An 18414-nucleotide genomic window follows, 5' to 3' on the forward strand; every position below is an offset into this window, starting at 1 on the left:
GAAGGAAGCCATTCAGCCCATCGTGTCTGCGCTGGCTGAAAAAACTAGCCTCCCAATCTAATCCCACCTTCCAGCACCTGGTCCATAGCCTTGCAGGTTACAGCGCTTCAGGTACATGTCCAGGTACCTGTTAAAAGAATTGAGGGTTTCTGTCTCCACCACCATTCCTGACACTGAATTCCAGACACCCACCTCCCTCTGGGTGAAAAAGTTTTTCCTCATGTCCCTTCGAATCCTTCTACCAATCACCTTAAATCTGTGCCCCCAGTAATTGACCTCTCTGCTCGGGGAAACAGGTCCTTCCTGTCTACTCTATCTAGGCCCCTCATAATTTTGTACACCTCTATTAAGTCACCCTTCAGCCTCCTCTGTTCTAATGAAAACAACCTAGTCTATCCAATCTTTCCTCAGAGCTGCAACTTTTGAGCCCTGGCAACATTCTTGTAAATCTCCTCTGTACTCTCTCCAGAGCAATAATGTCCTTTCTGTAATGTGGTGACCAGAACTGTATGCAATACTCCAACTGTGGCCTAACCAGCGTTTTATACTGTTCCAGCATTACATCCCTGCTTTTGAATTTTATACCATGGCCAATAAAGGAAAGCATTCCATATGCCTTCTTCACCATTCTATCTACCTGTCCTGCCACCTTCAGGGACCTGTGGAGGTATTTGAGGTATTTTCTAGCAAAAGTTGACTTAGCAAATCAATCTTACATTGAAAACTTGTACCCTTCTACCAATCACCTCAAATCTGTGCCCCTGACACATATCACACTGCCAAAATGCAAAGGCATGATTTTCAATTGCTCGTCACCAGATTCTCTCCTGAAAAATGGGCAGGCTGCAGTTGAACATTTTGGGGAAAGGCATTAACACCCGAGGCTTATCTGAATTTCAGGCAGGTCTGTAAATGGGAGCGCAGCCCACCGGCCTGCCTGCGTGAAACAGAAATGAGGCTATTTAGATAAGCAAATTGATTTCCCATATCGAATCTAGGACTCCAACTGCAATTTTCAGGTACAAATAGGTGGAAATTGCACTGCATACACTCTGTTCATTTGTATCAGTGGCCTTAAAATAACCGCTGGATTCAGCAAAAAAAAGGAAGAGGAAATATTTAAATTTGTGGGACACTCCTGCTGGGCCCCCTTAAACGCTCTTGCTTACTGCCAGCCCATTCTTGCTCCCCCTGCCACCCACTTTAGAAACAGCTTCGCTCCCAACACCACCCCGTGCCCCCCGAGGCTAGTTGCCGCAGCAGGCGAGCGGGTCAATTTCCTACCCTTTCAGAACTGACATGTTTCGGTAAGAATACTGCAGCTTGCCAGCAGCATGCTAATGAGGCCTGGACCTCAGAACAGGCAGACGGAGCAACTGCTCCAATGATTTTATGCCCATTTTGGGTGCTACTTTAAAATCACTGCCATAAGCTGTAAAATTGATTGTATATTGGAACTGGTTTGCTTGAAGTAACTTTTCAATCCAGATTTTCTTTTCCAAAATATATTGAATAGATTTGATAAAGACAAAGAAGCCAATATTCATCTAGTATAATAAAATTCCCATTCCATTATTTTCAATTGGTTAAATGGCACTTTGTTCATAAACCTGATAATCAATTTATTATTGATGATCACTCAAAAATCAGAATGTGCCAAACATAAAATATGTTTTATTCCACATTCATTTCATCAACCTGGGATCTTGGTTTGAATGTAAACCAAACTGATAGGATGGGTCGAATGTCTCTCTCTTTGCTACTTGTAAATAAAATAAAGTACACGCAGCCTCTGTCAAGTTCCTGGTGAAATGGGTACAATAGCAATTCTGCCAATAATTCAGTAAAATTGACAAATATACTCAGATGCCTGCTGTAGGAAATAGAAAGTTTCATTTTGGTGCCATATGAGCTGTTCTTCACAGGTTGGTGTTAAGGCACATTCTTGGAGACAGCATCAAGGGAGCTTTACTACATACGTACATACATACAAACATATGAATTAGGAGCAGGAGTAGTCCACTTGGTCCCTCGAGCCTGCTCTGCCATTCAACAAGATCATGGCTGATCTGATTCTAACCTCAATTCCACATTCCCGCCTACCCCCGATAACCTTTCAACCCCTTGCTTATCAAGAATTTATTTACCTCTGCCTTAAAAATATTCAAAGACTCTGCTTCCACCACCTTTTGAGGAAGAGAGTTCCAAGGACTCATGACCCACTGAGAGAAAAAATTTCTCATCTCTGTCAAAAATGGGCGACCCCTTATTTTTAAATAGTGACCCCCTAGTTCTAGATTCTCCCACAAGGGGAAACATCCACCCTGTCAAGACCCCTCAGGATCTTATATGTTTAAATCAAGTCACCCCTTACTCTTCTAAACTCCAGCGGATACAAGCCTAGTCTGTCCAACCTTTCCTCACAAGACAGCCAGCCCATTCTCTGAACTGCTTCCAATGCATTTACATCCTTCCTTAAATAAGGAGACCAATACTTTTAACAGTATTTCAGATGTGGTCTCATCAATGCCCTGTATAACTGAAGCATAACATCTCTACTTTTGTATTCAATTCCTCTTGCAATAAACGATAACATTCTATTAGCTTTCCTAATTACTTGCTGTAACTGCATACTAATCTTTTGTGATTCATGCACTAGGACACCCAGATCCCTCTGCGTCTCAGAGCTCTGCAATCACTCACCATTTAGATAATATGCTTCTTTTTTATTCTTCCTGCCAAAATGGACAATTTCACATCTTCCCACATTATACTCCGTTTGCCAGGTCTTTGCCCACTCACCTAATCTATCTATATCCCTAGCCTCCTCATGTCCTCTTCACAACTTATATTTGTACCTATTTTTGTGTCATCAGCAAATTTAGCAACCATACCTTTGGTCCCTTCATCCAAGTCATTTATATAAATTGTAAAAAGTTGACGCCCCTGTGGCACACTACTCATTACATCTTGTTAACCAGAAAATGGCTTATTGATGCCTACTCTGTTTCCTGTGAGCCAGCCAATCTTCTATCCATGCCAATATGTTACCCCCTATACCATGAGCTTTTATTTTCCGTAATAAACCTTTGATGTGGCACCTTATCAAATGTCTTCTGGAAATTGAAGTACAGTACATCCACCGGTTCCCCTTTATCCACAGCACATGTTACTTCTTCAAAGAACTCCAATTGGTTAAACATGATTTCCCTTTCATAAAACTATGTTAACTCTGCCTGATTACCTTGAATTTTTCTAAGTGCCCTGCTATAATGTCTTTAAAAATAGCTTCTAACATTTTCCCTATGACATGTTAAGCTAACTGGCCTGTAGATTCCTGCTTTCTGTTACCCTCCCTTTTTGAATAAAGGAGTTACATTTGCTATTTTCCAATCTAATGGAACTATCCCCGAATCTAGGGAGTTTTGGAAAATTAAAACCAACTATCAACTATCTCACTAGCCACTTCTTTTAAGACCCTAGGATAAAGTCCATCAGGAGTCGGGAGCTTGTCAGCCCACAGCTCCAACAATTTGCTCAGTACCGCTTTCCTGATGATTGTAATTTTCTTGAGTTCATCCCTCCGTTCCATTTCCTGATTTACAGCTATTTCTGGGATGTTACTTGTGTCCTCCATAGTGAAGACTGATGCAAAATACCTGTTCAATTCATCTGCCATTTCCTTATTATCCATTATTAATTCCAAGCCTCATTTTCTATGGGACCAACGCCCACTTTGTTAACTCTTTTCATTTTTAAATATCTATAGAAACCCTTACTGTCTGTTTTTATATTTCCAGCTAGCTTTCTCTCCTACTCTGATTTTTCCCTCCTTATTAACCTTTTGTCATTCTTAGCTGTTTTTTATATTCTGTCCAATTTTCTGACCTGCCACCCATCTTTGTGCAATTATATGCTTTTTCTTTAATTTTGATACTATCTTTAACTTTTTGAGTTAACCATGGATGTTGGCTCCTCCCCTTGGATTTTTTCTTTCTCGTTGGAATGTATCTATTCTGTGTATTTTGAAATATCCCCTTAAATGTCTGCCACTGCATCACTGTTGACCTATCCCTTAACCTAATTTGCCAGTTCACTTTAGCTAGCTCCGCTTTCATGCCCTCATAATTGCCCTTATTTAAGTTTAAAATACTGGTCTTGGACCCATTCTTATATCCCTCAAAATGAATGTAAAATCATATTACCTAGAGGCGCCTTCACTATGAGGTCATTAACTAATCCTATCTCATTACACAATACCAGGTCTAGTATAGCCTACTCCCTGTTTGGCTTCAGAACACGCTGTTCTTAGAAATTATCCCGAAAACATTCGATGATCTTCTCCGCTAGGATACCTTTTCCCATCTGATTTTTCCAGTCTACATGTAGATTAAAATCCCTCATGATTATTGCGGTACCTTTCTGACAAGCTCCCATTATTTCTTCCTTAACACCCCGTGGTTACTGTTAGGGAACCTGTACACCACTCCCACAAGTAACTTCTTGCCTTTATCATTTCTCATCTCTACCCAAACCGCATCCTAGTTTCCTCAACTTAAGTCATCCCTCTCTATTGCGCTAATACCATCATTAATTAACAGGGCCACCCCTCCACCTTTTTCTATCTTCCTGTCCTTCCTAAATGTCATGTACCCTTCAATATTCAGCACCCAACTTATGTCTTCCTAAAGCCATGTATCTGTAATGGCTATCAGGTCGTACTTCTTTATTTCTGTTTGCACTATCAGTTCATGTTTTGTTTCGAATGCTACATGCATTCAGATACAGAGTCTTTAGTTTTATCCTTTTGTTATTTTTGTAACCTCTTTCCTTATCTGCTGATTTACTCTTAGATTTGTACTCTCTGTCCCTTCCTGTCACGGTCTATTATTTCCCATATTAATACCTTATTAATACCATATTAATACTCTGCAACCAACCTGTACCATACATATAATTGACCAGAGACTGCTTGATGCTGACTCTGGCTGATGTGTAAAAATGTTCTATTCCCCAGCACTGAAGTAAAAGGAAACTCAGTATAAAATGTAAAATTATAAGACATATACAAAAATGTTGTCTTTTCGCATTCAATAAAATTGATAATAAAACAACCATGTTTTTTAATCAGTGTATTCAAGTGAATAGCACTTTATAAAACATTTTGCAATAGGTGCTGAATTTGCCTGTCTTCAACTGTAACTTCATAAATATGATGAATAAAATATAATCTATACCAAAAATAAAAGTAAAATACTAGACATAAACACAGTTTCTTGACAATTCCCCTGAAATATTCAACAAAAATCAGGCAAGTCTCATTATTCATCAACTGTTTAATTTGCTGTACCTGATATTTCATTTTTGATGTCCAAAACAAATGGATGAAAGATTCATCCATAACATTGTATCAGGTGTTTGAATGTACAGAAATGTTCTCATCGTACAGTACAACCTATGTGTATCACAAAGTCCACAAAAGTCAATGTTCATAATGTACAATTCAGACAATACATGAGCATTTACAAGAAATTACAATTTAAATACAGTGAAATGACAAAACAGTTCCAGTGAAAACTTAGCATAATAAAAAAATGACTACTCTACATCAGTTCGCAATCTTAGTTGGCAAATCTTTTTTCAGTAGTACTTTTACCAGAGTCTGAAGCAGCAACCTGCTGCTTCTCTATGAGTTTTTTCAGTGATGCAACTTCTGCACTTAAATTTGCAATACCTTGTTTTAAGTACAAGTTTTCTGATTCCAATTGTACTCCTTGTTGAATGTAGGCAGAGTCTTTCCCAGCAGCAAGCGATTGATTTGTTAGTGCAACAGGGGAACATGATCGGCGAACATTTTTATAAGCCCCTTCCAATTTCTCTTCACTTTCTTTTTGACGCCAAAGTTCTGGTTTGTGAGACCAATCATTGATGCTTGCTACTTGAATAGACAAAGGAGCTAGAGAAGGGTGTACTGGATTTGAAGCATTGCATTTAAACATTGCTGCACTGTTTATTGGGTAAGATACTTCAGTCGAAATATTACTGGCACATGATGGCTGTTTCTCTGGTGTTTCATAATATGCCTCCACATTTTCTACTTTAATCTGGATTGCTCTAGCCTTGATACGAAGCTTGTGAGGCAATGCAGAAGAGTTTGATTCAGGAACTTTAACTGTGGCAATGTTCACAATTTTAGGTTCCACAGGAGAAGAGATCGGGCCTTTAGGTACTCGCTGTTCATCTTCTCCATCCTCTTCAGATGTATGTTTTCCTAATGTGCCTTCATCAGCTTCTGATGTTCTTGGCGAATTACTTGATGACCTAGTAATCTGTATAGGTGGTGAATGGGAATAGTTTCCGCTGAAGGTACTCCCAACACAGTTTCTATACACAGTTGAAACATAGGGACCATTATCCTCTCTGGGTTCTTTCAAACAGGTCTCAGAATCCACTTTAAATTCTAGAGGCTCTTGTTTTATAACCTTGAAGGTATCATTTGGGCTTTTACATGCAACTTGGAGAAGAGGACTTTCCCGGGCACTTGACGATATTTCTGAAACATCCGACAACGAACTTGGTGGTGAGTGTTTAATGACAGAAATACATCCATTTCCAAGAAAACTACGCTCATGATCAGGTGCGAAAGAAGGTAAATTTATATTCGAGGGTTTATAGTCTTGAAAGCATGGCCCTGAAGTATTTCCAAGATTCTGTATTTCCTGGGCATAAAATGCCGCAGTGATTAATCCAAACTTTAGTTTCAAAGCAAGAAGTTCCGATTTCAGTCGTGCATTCTCTTCACCTAATGCCATAAGTTTGTTCTCCAAAACTATATCATTCAAACGTCGTTTCTCACGAGACCTTTTGGCTGCTTCATTATTTTTTCTTCTCTTTTCCCAGTATAATGCATCTTTTTTCTCATCGGGTATGAATTCCCGCTTTCTGCGGCAGCTTGAAGATTTCTGTTTCAGAGAGCCAGCACTCAAGTCATCACTCAGCAAGCTATCATCTGCAGAAAAAGATTCTGCCATATTTTCTAAAGCAGGAGCTAACACTACCAGTTGTTCCCCAGAATTGCAAGATCCAACCAATGCTAGTTCATTCTGGAGTGCTGGCCTTTGGGCGTCCATTATGTCCACTTTGTTCTTTGCTTGTGTGGTGAGGTGGAAAGGTTCTTAACTATTTTCTATTATATGTCTCAATGAAAGTTTTGTTTCCATTAGTAGGTTTCTAATTCGACACTTTCACTGCTTGTGATACAATGAAATCAGAGACCCTAATTTGACACAGAGCTTCAGTACTAGTCTTGTTTCAAACAAAGCTGCAAAAATTACTTTTGCACTTGGTAGATCGAGATGACTGGCATTTCTGTCAATCAGACTGTAATCTCCTTGATAACCTGAAAAAGATTAAGCAGTAATTAATCATTCTGAAGCAAACAACATTAAACTGTTTTCTGGGCCATCTGTCTTGATACTTATGTTTATTAGGGAAATGCTTATTCAAAAGCCAATTTTACCATGGTTACATAGAGGTTTACAGGTAATATCTTCCAAGCTAATTTACTTAGTTCATACAATATATTGCTGATCTCTAAACAGCAGATTGAATAAAAGGGGTATTCAGGGGAAATGTAGATTTTTAATGAATAATGTTATATTCAGGTAACATGCATTTCAAAAACATCGAGAAGAAAATGCTATGTAGATGTATGCAAATTTCATAAGCATGGGCCTGGATATTAACTTGGATGCAAGAGGGAGCTCGGGAAACTTGGAAGAAAGTGTTCCCGAAGGTCCTGCCGAATTTCAACGGCATGACCTGATTAGCATTTGTTTGTCTCTGTTTCCCAGCTACAGCTAGCCAGATTGAGAAGCTAGTTTGCTGCTGGGCGGGCAGGACTTCGGCACCGCATCCAGGGAAGGAAGATCGGAGTCCGGAACCAGGAAATATCAGGGAGGCAGGAGATTGTAGGCCTAGTGTAGGTGACCGGAATGGTTGGGTGGTGGCTGTCCGATCGCAGGGCGGGGGTGAACCAGGAAAGGCACAGTGGCGCAGTGGTTAGCACCGCAGCCTCACAGCTCCAGCGACCCGGGTTCAATTCTGGGTACTGCCTGTGTGGAGTTTGCAAGTTCTCCCTGTGTCTGCGTGGGTTTCCTCCGGGTGCTCCGGTTTCCTCCCACATGCCAAAGACTTGCAGGTTGGTAGGTTAATTGGCCATTATAAATTGCCCCTAGTATAGGTAGGTGGTAGGGAAATATAGGGACAGGTGGGGATGTGGTAGGAATATGGAATTAGTGTAGGATTAGTATAAATGGGTGGTTGATGATCGGCACAGACTTGGTGGGCCGAAGGGCCTGTTTCAGTGCTGTATCTCTAAACTAAACTAAACTAAATCTCTCGGATCTAGCTGCCAGATTTCCCGACACAACAGGAAAACTCAGCCAGCCAAGGTTAAATTTAGAATGGTAGTTAAATATGAGGTACAATGCCTCTTAACAATTGTTAAATTGCCAACCTGCCTCTTGCAAGCAGGTTGGTTGCCCAGCCCCTGCCCCACCTCGGTTAAAACTGGAAGTGGGCAGGTTGAAGTCGGGGCTCAGATATTTAACATTTTAACATTCTGCCCAACCCACGCTTGAGGGTTTAAAATTCCTCCGATAGTCACAAATACATTTTTACCAAGTGCTCACTCCATCTTAGTACTAGTGCAAGCACTCCTTATTGTGTGCAGGTCTAATTAGAACTGATTTTTTTGTCTGTCCCAACTAAATCAGGCCAGTGTTCCTTCTCTGGAGCAATTATCCCTGAAAGACTTTGAAATCTAAAGACACCAAGGAACTGGGAAGCCCTACTGTATCACTAATAATTACTGATTAGTTACAATTGAAGCTGCAACCTTTCCCTTTGCAATCTCCCCAATTCAATTTCCAGAGGTCTGGAGACCATAGCAACAAGGACTTGGGCCAGAACACTGCTGGCTAAGAATGCAAAGATACATTGCAAAGGCAAGGAGTAAAGGACTGATGATTAAAAATCAGACTAAAATAATTGTTTTATTAGATCAAGTAATATATTCTAATCACTTTGTCTGAAGTACTAATCTGTATTTTATAAAGTTTTGGTTCTTGGAAGTTCTATGGGTTGAAAATAACCATATACTTGAAAAATATTATTTTTGTTAGTCACAACTTGGAAAATTACTCACAGGACCTGGATCCCACCCACCAAGTTAACTCCCAAGAGTGATTACTAGTGGAAATGATTGCTAGCAAGTCTTAAAATGGCCAACTTTCACACAGAACAAATGGCCAAGTACAGTATCAGATGGAGAATTTTCAAACAATAATTTGTTTGAACTTTTCATTTGTTAACAGGGTAAATGCATAACTAATAACATTACAATAGAGAAAGTATTGTACAGCTTCACTGGCCCAAATATAAAGGCTGATGACTTCATTTTTTTCAAAGAAATAACTGATAAAGACTGCATTGCACATTTTAAAAAAATTAATCTGCTCTGACTCATCATCCTTTCTTAATGCTTGGGAAAATAAATTATACATACATTACTGATGAATCAAAAAATACAAGCCTGGAGATAATTGCCTTGACTAAAGATAGCACTATGTAGCTAAAAAGGCATTCTCCAAGCAATGTGAATGATACAGTGGATCCACTCAAACATCTGTAAATACAAGTTTATTTTAAAAATCTTAATTTTTAGTAAAATTGCTCTCACTGCACTCACTTTGGTGAAGGCTAACTTTAATAAGCAATATTTAAGTAAAGTATAATTAAAAGATTTGCTGTTATCTTAAATCAGGTGGATTCATCTTGGCAGTGAACTATTGCCACTGCTGATGACAAAACAATGTTGTTGAAACTGGGTCAAAAAAGATACGGTTAACAGGAAATCTTCTCCCTTCATCCCCAAACAGCAGATTAAAACATGACTGTCTCATCAATTGAGAAAGATTGCTTCTTCTTTTAATCCCCACTTTGCTTTTAGAAATTGAAATAAATTTCACAAAATAACCCATTTTAAGAATTGAGATATGAGTAATGTAACCAATTTCAATTACTGAGTACATCTAAAGCAGAATTGAACATTTGTAAATTCTTGGTCATTAATCTTTCTTTTCTTCTATCAGTACATCATGGAGAACTGGTCAGTTCCAGACAACTGTAAAATATTAAGTGGCAAATATTTCAATGGCTATGTGATCTTGCACAAAATACTTGGGAACTTCTTGGAAACTTAGTAAAAATCTTATCATTGAAGTCAAAAGCCCCCAAAAGACTCTGATTTTATTCAGTTTTCAAATTTTAGTGCTGATGCTCACTGAGTGAGCATCCATTAGTGTTTCGAACAATGTAACTACACTCCTGCTATGCAGATTTATATAAAAGTAACTGTCTTGACTGGCTCAAAGATCATCAATAGTGGATACCTGCACTGCTTTAGAAATGGGTGTATAATATCCCATTCAACAATAGTGTCAGCAGTTATTGTTAACCCTTTCAACTCTGGAGAAATAGTTCACCAAATAACCCTTTTTATCTTTTAAAATTCCATTTCCTTTAATGCTGATTTACATTTCTTCATTACATTACTTTCATTACAGCATTACTTTTTATATAAAGTCATTTCCACAGAGGATAGATCCCAGAAACTGTGTTGATTATTTGAAACCATCACAGGTGAATTAATTTTCCCAATAAATTAATAGTGAATAATGTGACTGAGCTGAGGGCTGCAGCTCAAATGAAATGATTTTCACAATAATTCTGTCATTAATTGAAAGAACATCTGTCATCTATGTTTTAATATTTGAATTTCCTAACATCTATGTAAATGGTATGATGAATCTTACTAATATTTTGCAGAAATGTTTTTAAATGCTAGTAAATATTGAACACTAATGCGCCATTGAAAGTGAAATGTATTTGTGCTAACCAATGTTGTTGCCTCATCTAACTGTAAAATATTATCTTGAAAGAAGCTGAAATCTGATCATTTTATTTATGTATTCACAGAGAGAAATTAAACACATAATTCATTACAATGTAATGCACATCAACTCTTCATTGCTTAGTTACTAAACTGTTTATTTCTTAGCATTGATCATACAAATTAAATTTATTGACCTAATACTCAACTGATTAAAAACCTTCATATTCAATTGACCCCGTCACATTCATATCATTTTTCAAGTCATGACAATTGCTTAACCATGTAGAGAATACAGTGGCGCAGTGGTTAGCACCGCAGCCTCACAGCTCCAGGGACCTGGGTTTGATTCCGGGTACTGCCTGTGTGGAGTTTGCAAGTTCTCCCTGTGTCTGCGTGGGTTTTCTCCGGGTGCTCCGGTTTCCTCCCACAAGCCAAAAAGACTTGCAGGTTGATAGGTTAATTGGCCATTATAAATTGCCCCTAGTATAGGCAGGTGGTAGGGAAATATAGGGACAGGTGGGGATGTGGTAGGAATATGGAATTAGTGTAGGATTAGTATAAATGGGTGGTTGATGTTCGGCACAGACTCGGTGGGCCGAAGGGCCTGTTTCAGTGCTGTATCTCTAATATTTCACTAGTTATGTCACAATAGTATGACCACTCTCAACAATTAAAGTGTACCATAATAGTGAGGTGGATGACAAGTTAACCTTTTCATTTATAGGTCTATTCAAAAAATATAACAAACTTAAACAGCATAATCCTGGTGTTTATCTTTATACTACAAAACCATATGTATAAAACAAAAAACGTATTCCACAGTCTCCAAAGTGAAATTTTCTACATTTATTGTAATGTTAAACTGTAACCATGACTTTGTTTTTTTATTATTAAAATAGGTTAAACTTGATTATTGGGAGTAAATGTTTGCATTTCAGTTGATATTTTTGAAAATCATAAGAGTTAAGGTCACATTATATTTACTGTCATGCAATAGCTTTTGACCCCATTTTATGCTCATACAGGAAATGATATTGTCCCTTCAATTTTCTTAAAGACTGCGTAATTTCTAAAACTTGAAAGTATTGACTTTCAATAACAATTTCTTGTTGTTGAAATAAGATTGAATGAATTTACAATACATTTTCAGTACCTAATGCAATGTGAAATAAAATGTACATCATAAGATTTTAATTGCTCATTGGATCAATGATGAGTGTAGTTTGGCAGGGTGCCATAATACCAACCAGAACTATCATAGGCCTCTGCTGTTAGCTAATCCTAGCCAGGGTACTAGGGAGAACTGCTACAACTGGTTTAAAAACTGAATTTTGAACATTATTGTTGGGAGTTTGTGTAATTGGCCAATGGGAAGCAATGTATAAAGCTGACTAACAGCTAACACTCACTTTCCACGTTGATAGTGAAGATAAAAACACTTGGACAAGGGATTAGAATCCTGCCAGCATATTTTAGGAGAGTGAAGAGGAAATGTCAGCGAATTGGTTGAAGACTAAATGCGGGTAATGTTGCAATTTAATTGTGGGTTAGAGTGACTAAAGCTTAATTGAATTTCAAGCAAAACTTGACCTCAGAAAACACTGCAATAATTTCAATGTCAGTACATTTCAGTGACTAATTGTAACTTGATTCGCTTTTCCCCTGATTTCGTTACAATGTAAAGTGCATAATGGTGGATGTTAGGGCAGAGCAAAAAGTTTCTGCTTTGACCCTGAATAACAAATACTGTACACAAGCGAAGATGATCGTGGCGCCATCTGAAGAACTTTCCCCGCATTGCAACTCAGCGATCGAATCCAGTGCTGTTGCTGATATTACTAAGCACCGGGAAAATAAAGCTATTATACAAATGACCTATTTAGCCAGCCGCACACAATTCAGGCCTGCTGTCAGGTCAACAATAATGGTGACACACATTTTAAACACTATAATGTACTAAATGTAACAAAGCAGAACAAGTGTAAGCAAGGCAGCTTGGCCATAAAAACTCATTTAATAATGGGGGGAAATATCTGTATGTTACTGAATTAGCCAGAACCAATTGGCAAGGAAATTATTTTTAAACGATGAGTACATTAATGAATGTGTATTAATAGAAATGAACTGGATTGTTTTAAATATAAAAGTCATCAATTGTTTTATCACGTCAACCAGATTTATAAAAAAACACAATGCATGTACTTAGACATTAAATGATCATCTATCACAAGACGAATTGGGGGTGGGGAGGGTGGGGGCGGTGGTGGAGAGGTAACTTCAGTTCCAGCAGTAGGTCTCCCACGAAAGAAAATCTCGAGAAAGCTGTACTCTGATTTCTGGTGAGTGGCAGCTCCCCCCCACCCCCTCCCCCCGCCCCCACCATGCCCTATGTTATTGAATGTGTTGATAACGTTAAGCATGTTTATGACTATACTGATGAAATCTTCTGGAAGGATGTGTCAATTCTGAAGCGATTGCTTCATAATAATGTACCTCTGTGTGTGTGTGTGTTTTCTCTCCCTCTCATTGGATTGCGACAGTGAGAGTCAGGATACGTGACTAAAGCAGCATCCGTGCTGATCCTGCGACTGATTCATCCTCATTCAGCTCTTCGTCTTGCTCTTCACGCCGATCCGCCCCGAACAAAGGAATGCAGCCGCTGCCCTTCACGTGTTCCCAACACCAACGCCTACAACATACTCCTTTGTACTGGGAAAAAAGCCGCGCCATCTGGCTAAAAACTTTTTTTATAAAAATACAACGCGTTTCTCACTGTTTTTTGAGGAAAGAACCAGAGGAAACATCTAGGTCCGCTCGCATTCCAACAGACAATCATAATTTAAACGCCTTTGAAGCATTATTTCATGGATTCCTGGACATCGACACCAAGAAAAAAAAATCATGATCCTTTCCTGGAACATATCGGCTTTGTAATAGTTTAATGGTTAAGATTACACAGTCCCTATAGATCGTGGCTTTCGATTTCCACCTTATCCCCCTCCCGATTGCGTTATGCAACATTTTGAAACAGGCAAGCTCTGCTTCAAAGGGACAGGACAGTCAGTTGCCACAATGAATGATACATTTGCGCGGATCGATTAACCGATGTGAGTAACACAAGGTTGTGGAAATACTCTTAAGTATTGGATTATACGATGAACGCATCCAAACTATTGTTACATATGTTTACTTAGCTATTTAAAAATACTTCTAAAAAGGGACAAGACAGCAGGGTCCCCCGTGTCCTAATTTCCTAATACCAGGATTACAAAAGCGCCCATTCAGCCTCTTTATGCTTCCAGCGTTTTATAATGGCTATATTATGCAATGTTTACAAGAACAAGCCCTACAGTACAAGGCACAGGATGTGCTCTGCAGGCGAACAGCCTATTAATAATAACGCAATAATGCCATAAAAATATACACGAGAAACGGGAATTTGTCACATAGAGAGTTAGCCCACTACACACACTGCCCAGCACCAACCTGTTTGTTCAGCATTACATACACATTCATGAAATCCATGGCACAGACATCCTAACTCCTTGTTATAAAATTAAGTCTACCGTGTTCTTTTGTTTGTTTTGGGATTTTTCTCCCTTCTCTTTAGTTTTGTGTCAAGACGCAGAACATCTAGATCCTTGTTACAAGGGCTAGCAGCGTTCCCGTGGTTACATAATAGGATGGCGTGGTCAGTCTCACGTCCATGGATAGATATTATAAATATAGAATTTATATATAGAAGCTGTTCGTCACAGTAAGACGCGCAACGCTGCCGCTCTGGAGCTCTGCGCCTTTAGGCGGAGATTAAATCCATTTTATTACATGCACTACCCTGGAAAGCAACACATCAAACTAGCCCTTACCTCGCGAAACAGCATCAACGGCAGCCGCTTACTGCCGAAGCAGAGCTCGTCGTGCACGTCAAAAGTCCACCTGGGTTTACTTTTTATCCCTCTTTCTCTTCTTTCCCACTTCCCATTGAAACCTTGCCTCTCCTGTCAGAGACGCCTGTCTGATGCTGGTGGTGCCCGAGATCTGTGTTAGTAGGTCAGCCGCCGAACAACCTACCCTAAGCAAAAAAAAGGAACCGCCTGATTGGTAGCGCGCTCGTCCGCACAGCGAAGGGGAGCGGCCAATGCGGCCGGAACCAGGGCAGAAAGGGGGCGGGTGCTGAGATTGGGACTGGATTAGGTTGAAAAGCAGTACAGTAGAACACGCTGTTGCATAACTAGAGAGAAATAGAGTTACGAACACAGACGGAGACGGAGGGGGTGGGTAGCTAATCTCACTAAACTGCTATTTAGGTAATATCCAGCAGGGACACTGCCAGATCGCGCTTAAGGTGGTCCGAGACAATGAAAGGAAGCTACAAAAGGCAAGAAAGGGAAAATTCAAGTTTTGTGGTTATGGTGTGAACTTGTTTTTAAAAAAGGAAAACATAAATAAATCAATAATCAATAAGTAGAAAATTTGAATCACATTTTAATGTGTTCCCTGCGAAAGTATGAAAAGGGCTCTTATCAAAGTCACAAATTATATCCTGTGTGCCTGAGGTAAAGTATCCCTCCTTGTCCTTCTTGACCTGTCTGCAGCCTTTGACATGGTTGATCACACCATCCTCCTCCAAAGTCTCTCCACTGTCATCTAACTGGGTGGAATACTCTCACCTGTTTCCATTCTTATCTATATAATTGTAGCCAGATTATCACTTGCAATGGCTTCTCTTCCTACTCCCACACCATTACCTCTGGTGTCCCCCAAGAATCTATCCTTGGTCCCCTCCTATTCCTCATCTACATGCAGTATCATCTGAAAGCACGGCATTAGTTTTCACATATATACTGACGACAATCTGCTCTACCTCACCACCACCCCTCTCGAGTCCTCCATTGTTGCTAAATTATCAGACTGCTTATCCAACATCCAATACTGAATGAGCAGAAATTTCCTCCAATTAAATTTTGGGAAGACTGAAGCCATTGTTTTTGGTCCCTGCTGCAAATCATTAACTACCAACTCCATTCCTGCCCCTGGCAACAGTCTGAGATTAAACCAGTCTATTGGCAACCTTGGTGTCACATTTCACCCCAAGATGTGCTTCTGACTGCTTATTTGCACCATCACTAAGTCTGTTTATTTTCACCTCCATAGCATAGCATTGCCTGACTTCACCCGTCTCAGCTCATCTATTGCTGAAACCCTCATTCATGCCTTTGTTACCTCTAGACTTGACTATTCCAATGCACTTCTGGCTGGTCTCCCACGTTCTACTGTCCATAAACTTGAGGTCATCCAAAATTCTGTTGCCCGTGTCATAACTTGTACTACGTCCCGTTCCCCTATCACTGACCTACATTGGCTCCCAGTGAAGCAACGTCTTACGAACATACGAATTAGGAGCAGGAGTAGGCCACTCAGCCCTTCGTGCCTGCTCCGCCATTCAATAAACTGATTATTCCAACTTTCCAGCTACCCCTGTTTCCACCGCCTTTTGAGGAAGAGAATTCCAAAGACTCAGGATCTTTATATGTTTCAATCAAGTCGCCTGTTACTCTTCCAAATTCCAGTGGATACAAGCCTAGTCTGCCAATCCTTCCTCGTAAGACAGCCCACCCATTCCAGGTATTAGTCTAATAAACCTTCTGTATACTGCCTCCAACGTATTTACATCCTTCCTTAAATAAGGATACCAGTACGTACACAGTACTCCAGATGTGGTCTCACCAGTGCCCTGTATAGTCTTTATTTAAAATTCTTGTCGTTGTTTTCAAATCCCTCCATTGCCTCACCCCTCCCTATCTCTAATCTTCTCCAGCCCCACAATCCTCCAAAGATATATTCCGTCATCTAATTCTGGCCTCTTGAGCTTCCCAATTTTAATTGCTCCATCATTGGTGGCCACACCTTTAGTTACCTAGGCCCCAAACTGTGTAATTTCCTCCCTACCTTGTTTTTCTCCTTTAAGATGCTCCTTAAAACCTACCTGTTTGACTAAGATTTTGGTCATCTGACCTAATATCTCCTTTTGTGGCTTGGTGTCATATTTTGTTTTATAATGCTCCTATGAAGTACCTTGGGACATTTTATTACATTAAAGGTGCTATGTAAATAAAAGTTGTTACTGTTATTAAATTTAGGGGCTGTCAGGCAATGGTTGAATCAACTTACCAGAAAGAATTAATCAGCAAAAAAAAAAATGGCAAGTCATTTAAGATACACTGTAGCCTGAAATTTCCTGTGAATCTACACCCAAAGATATACGCAATCTTGGTGTAGTGCCAATTTCTACACATAAAAGATTGAGGAAATTTGGGTGCAAGTGTGTTACACATGTACTTTTGATATTCCCAAATTACCTTGATCTTTTGCGCCCATTCACTAACTCCTGTGGCTAGCAGCATTGTGACTCATTACCATGGCCCCTTCCCAGTGGTAGAATATTAATTCAGACAAGTTACATTTGATTATGCTGGTTCAAAACATGTGTAAATTTATATTTAAAATTTCAGGCACAGCAGTTTCCTGATTTTTAGATATGAGGTAGGGTAACATCGTAGTTGTGTTACTGGACTAGTAATCCAGAGGCCTGGACTAATGACTCAAAAACAGAAAATGCTGCAAATACTCAGCAGGTCATGCAGCATCTGTAGAGAGAAAAGCAGAGTTAATGTTTCAGGTTGATAACCTTTCATCAGAACTGGACTAATGATCTGGAGACACGAGTTCAAATCCCAGCATGGCAGCTGGGGTAATTTAAGACCCAGTTAATTAAATAAAATCTATATAAGTAGTGACCATGAAATTTCCAGATTGTTGTAAAAACCCAACTGGTTCACTGCTGTTCATTAGAGAAGGAAATCTGCTTCTACTGTCCTTACCTGATCTGGCCTATATGTGACTCCAGACCCACAGTAATGTCCTCTGAAATGGTCTAGCAAGTCACTCAGTTGTATCAAATTGCAACAAAAAACAATAAAAATAAAACCAGAAGGACCACCTGGTATCAACCCAGGCACCGGACACAACAAAGGCTTATCAGGCCTAGTCAACCCTGCAAAGTCCTCCTCACTAACACCTGGAGATTTCTGCCAAAATTGAGAGAGATGTCTCATAGGCTAGTCAAGCAACAGCCTGAAATAGTCACACTCACAGAATTGTATCTTTCAGCAAACATCCCAGACTCCTCCATCACCATCCCTGGTATGTCCTGTCCCACTGGCAGGACAGACCCACCAAAGGTGGCGGCACAGTGGTATACAGTCAGGAGGGAGTGACCCCGAGAATCCTTAACATTGGCTCCATACCCAATGAAGTCTCATCAAGATCAAATATGGGTAAGGAAACCAACAGCTGATTACCACCTACTGTCGTCCTTCAGCTGATAAATCAGTATCCTCCATGTTGAATACCACTAGGAAGAGGCACTGAGGGCAGAATGTACTCTGGGTGGGGTA

General features: G+C 39.7%; 1 protein-coding gene across 1 annotated transcript; it reads right to left on the reverse strand.

The window, feature by feature from the left end:
- Positions 1–5321: 5321 nt before the first annotated feature.
- nfil3 (nuclear factor, interleukin 3 regulated) lies at positions 5322–15024 on the reverse strand. Its single transcript, XM_068030153.1, has 2 exons — positions 14824–15024; positions 5322–7399 (listed from the first exon to the last, which is right to left on the reverse strand). Exon 2 carries the CDS (start codon positions 7128–7130, stop codon positions 5622–5624), a length of 1509 nt encoding a protein of 502 aa, XP_067886254.1. The 5' UTR covers positions 7131–7399; positions 14824–15024; the 3' UTR covers positions 5322–5621.
- Between the last annotated feature and the right edge of the window lie 3390 nt (positions 15025–18414).

The sequence above is a fragment of the Heterodontus francisci genome, chromosome 4 (assembly GCF_036365525.1).
Source record: "Heterodontus francisci isolate sHetFra1 chromosome 4, sHetFra1.hap1, whole genome shotgun sequence".
NCBI lineage: Eukaryota > Metazoa > Chordata > Chondrichthyes > Heterodontiformes > Heterodontidae > Heterodontus > Heterodontus francisci.